Below are 3,672 nucleotides of genomic sequence, written 5' to 3'. Positions count from 1 at the left end.
TGGAAAATAATACATACGGCTGAAACTGCGATGGTTTGGGTGCCAGAGGAAGCATTAAGGATACCTTAGTGTTGAACTTGATATTTACCAAGACATACTACCTTTAACGGATAATATAATATCTAACATAACATTCTAAAATATAAGCTTAGGTTCTTTGCCACCTTTTATTGGGTCAACAGAAAGATTTTTCGTAAAAAAGACTCTCAGTAGATTTCAACTTTCTTTTATCGCATATCGACGACAGATTTTTATTTTATATAAGATTCTTCTTCTTTGAGCTCATTTATTCATATTCAACAATAGCGCCATTAGGCTGTAAGTATTGTTCATGGTCTAGAAAAAAAATAAAAAATCCAAAAATACTGCTTTAAAAATTTACAATTGTACCAAACCTTCGTAAAAATAGCCAAACTGATGTCGAAAAAGTCTCCAGCTCGCACACGTACTGGACGCTGTAGCATTTCCATATAGATGACCAGATATTTACGCATTTTCGGTGAGCAACGGAACCACTCTGAATTGTAGGTGGCATTATTTAAACCGCTGGAGTGCTGTATGATCTCATTGCCGCAGTAGCAGGGTATGAAAATTTGTAAAACCATGATTAAATTCGCCTGAACGAGCGTGAGGAATTGCGTGGGATTCTCTAGGATTGGAACCTGCCGTTGGCATAAGAAAATTTTATGAATTTTTCAATAAAGAAAAAAGTTACCTTCTGCAATCGATAAGCGCTGAAGCAGAGCACAAACGACGAACAAATAATTTGTATGAGAAAGGGAAACGAGATATAAGTCTGACATTGCTGAGAGAGTCTGCAAACCAGTAATGATAGATATTTTGAAATTGTTCTCTAGCTTTCACATGAAACTTACTTCTTGGTGCGCGCATGCAAGCGCACTATGTCGACAAACTCCCGATGAAGCCTAAACTCACTAAATCCACGCGATGCGCTGTCTTCTCGCAAAGCGCCCATACGTTCTAGCCGACCGGAAATCAACTTGAAACACAGCGATAATTGCAACAACATATAACACTGTATCATATCGAAGGCACAATTCGAGAGACAAGTGACCGGCATTGCCAGCAGCTCATAGAAGTAGGCGTACCAATAGCCACGCGGCGTGCGCCAGTCAAAGGGTGGCGCATACGGAAAGGGTAACTCGTAATCCTCGCTGTAGAGTACACCCACAAACGCTGAGGCCAAGGCACCCAAACTCATCGCGAAGTATAGGAAAGCTATGCGTGCATAATTTCCTTGCGTACGACGCCAACTTAGCTGCTCTTCTGCGTCCTGCAGCTTGTATAGTTTATCATTAGTGAAAGCCGCAAAGAAGTCCACCAATAATCTCGAGTAAATCCAAACATTCACCAATTTCGCCACCAAACCCAATTCGGTGAGTGTCATATACATGGTATTAGTGAACTTCTCTAAATTCGATGCTTGCACCACATCCAGGCACATCATTATGGTGTATGGTATGGTGAAGCTGGAGTGCAGCAGACCGGAGTAGAGTAAGTAAGGCATTTTGAAAGCACCGCCGTAGTGCCAAAGTCCCAACAGTTTTAGTATTTTTATAACGCGACGTCCGCCGGATATGTTATCGAACTCTTCGAGCTTCATTACAAGGAATTGCTATTGACTAACTGACAGTTTTAAGGAAATTTGATGTTATTTATATATCAGAACGCTTTTTTTATAATTGAAGAGCTTGGAAAAATTGGTTTGGAATTAAAAAACACCAGTGTAACATTTCATAATTGCTTTTAGACAAAACCTACAATTAACGACCAGAAATTAAAAGTTTTGAAAAAGTTTATTTAATTACAGTTATTGGGTCGTAATTTGGACAGTTGACCAGTGCACATTGAATAACTGTTCATTCAATAATCGATTACAAACTTTTTCGTAGATTCACAGTGACTCTTCACGAAAGTAAACTTGTAGCAAAAACTGGCAAGTAGGAAACTAGTCATATTGGAAAAAATCTGATTGAGAAGATTATCTGTGACTTCATATTAGCCAGGCTGAAAAATTGAAAAAAACTTTCCAGTTGTGGTCGTTATTATTAGTGAAACAAATCATGGTCAAAAGAGTTGTAATTTTCGTTTTACCAATTATTTACTATTTTAGAAGGGAAGCAAAAAGATGTAAATGGAAATGGTTTGTTACAAATATGTGCCGTTTCATTCGATAATCTGTTTCTATCTAGACGGCAACTTCTGAGTTCCACTGTGCAACACCAAGGGCGTTAGCCATGGACAGGAACAGGTGGTAATCACTTGGCGCTGTGGCCGGGCTATATGGTGTATGCGATATAACCTCCCATCCGAGCTCCCATAGCTTCTGACGACTCATCAACGAAGTATGTGGTCTGGCGTTGTCCTGGTGGAACACAACACTCTTCCTGTTGGCCAATTCTGGACGCTTCTGGTCGATCGCCTGCTTCAAACAGTCCAGTTATTCCCAGTAGATGGTAGAATTAAGCGTGTGACCATATGGGAGCAGCTAATAGTGGATGATTCCTTTCCAATCCCGCCAAACACAAAGCAAAACCTTCCTGGTCGTCAATCGCGGCTTGGCCAATGTCTGGGATGATTCACCGGCCTTTGACCACGACCGTTTGGCCTGGTATTGTCGTATGTGATCCATTTTTCGTCGCAGTCACCTTTCGCTTCAAGAATTGGTCGAGTTCGTTCCGTTTCAGCAGCATATCGCAGGCGTTGTTTCGGTCCAGAAGTTTTTTTTGCGTCAAATCATGCGGCATCCAAACATCAAGCTTTTATGTGTATCCAGCCTTCTGCAGATGGTTTAAAATGGTTTGGTGACTAACTCCCATCTCCTGGGCGATGTCACGAGATGCCACATGCCGGTCTAACTCGATGTTTTCCATGATTTGATCGATATTCGTCGTCACAGGTTTTCCGCCGGCTGGCTTATCCATGGCGTCGTTTTCACCCGCTCTGAATCGTCGAAACCATTCCACCGCAGTTCGAAGTGATAGACAACACCCCTCAAAATATCATTAATCTCACGGAACGTTTCTCTGGCGGATTTGCCTTTAACGAAGGAAAACTTTAAAGGAGCGCAAATTTTGGCGTTAGTGAACTCCATGTTTACATGTCTATAACTGTTGAACGCAATATCCAATCTAATCATGCATACCGTCGTTTTGTAAGTTATGTCAAGACCTTTCAAAGATGTATAGTATTGCCAGATAGAAGCTTTATACATAGCCGCGAAATTCAAAAGACAAAAATGCGGAAGGGAGATATTTGCCAAACTAATATAAGAATTGCATAGTTAAACATTTAAATCTGTTAAAAATGAGATTGTATTGTATTAAATTGAGAGAGGTGCTTAGAAACCATGTATCGTGGAGAGTTTATATGCTTACATTAAGGTATGTTTGAGGGTATTCCAGTGAGTCGCTGCATTTTGCGAAGAAAGCTTCTGTGAAAATTTGAAACAAGGTCTCAAAATTTGTCTCACAGAACTTGCACAACCCACAGAGATAATCTTAAAATCACTGGATACGGGTGCTTATGTTATAAAAATAAGCAATTTGGCACAGGAACAAGGCACTTAAACGTAAAGGAAACCATATAATTATCGAACGCAAGGCGACCAAAGGTGGCAGACGTCGAGAAGCACCAAGAGATTGAACGATT

General features: G+C 40.5%; 1 protein-coding gene across 1 annotated transcript; it reads right to left on the bottom strand.

Annotated features, from left to right (window-relative positions):
- Positions 1-282: 282 nt before the first annotated feature.
- Positions 283-1,624, bottom strand: LOC105210903 (odorant receptor 94a-like). The gene is made up of 4 exons (XM_011182100.2): positions 876-1,624; positions 716-815; positions 396-662; positions 283-336 (listed from the first exon to the last, which is right to left on the bottom strand). The coding sequence occupies exons 1-4, from the start codon at positions 1,622-1,624 to the stop codon at positions 283-285; spliced, it is 1,170 nt and encodes a 389-aa protein (XP_011180402.2).
- Positions 1,625-3,672: the final 2,048 nt, after the last annotated feature.

Source organism: Zeugodacus cucurbitae, chromosome 3 (genome assembly GCF_028554725.1).
Source record: "Zeugodacus cucurbitae isolate PBARC_wt_2022May chromosome 3, idZeuCucr1.2, whole genome shotgun sequence".
Lineage (NCBI taxonomy): Eukaryota > Metazoa > Arthropoda > Insecta > Diptera > Tephritidae > Zeugodacus > Zeugodacus cucurbitae.
This window is presented reverse-complemented; position numbering and strand designations above follow the sequence as displayed.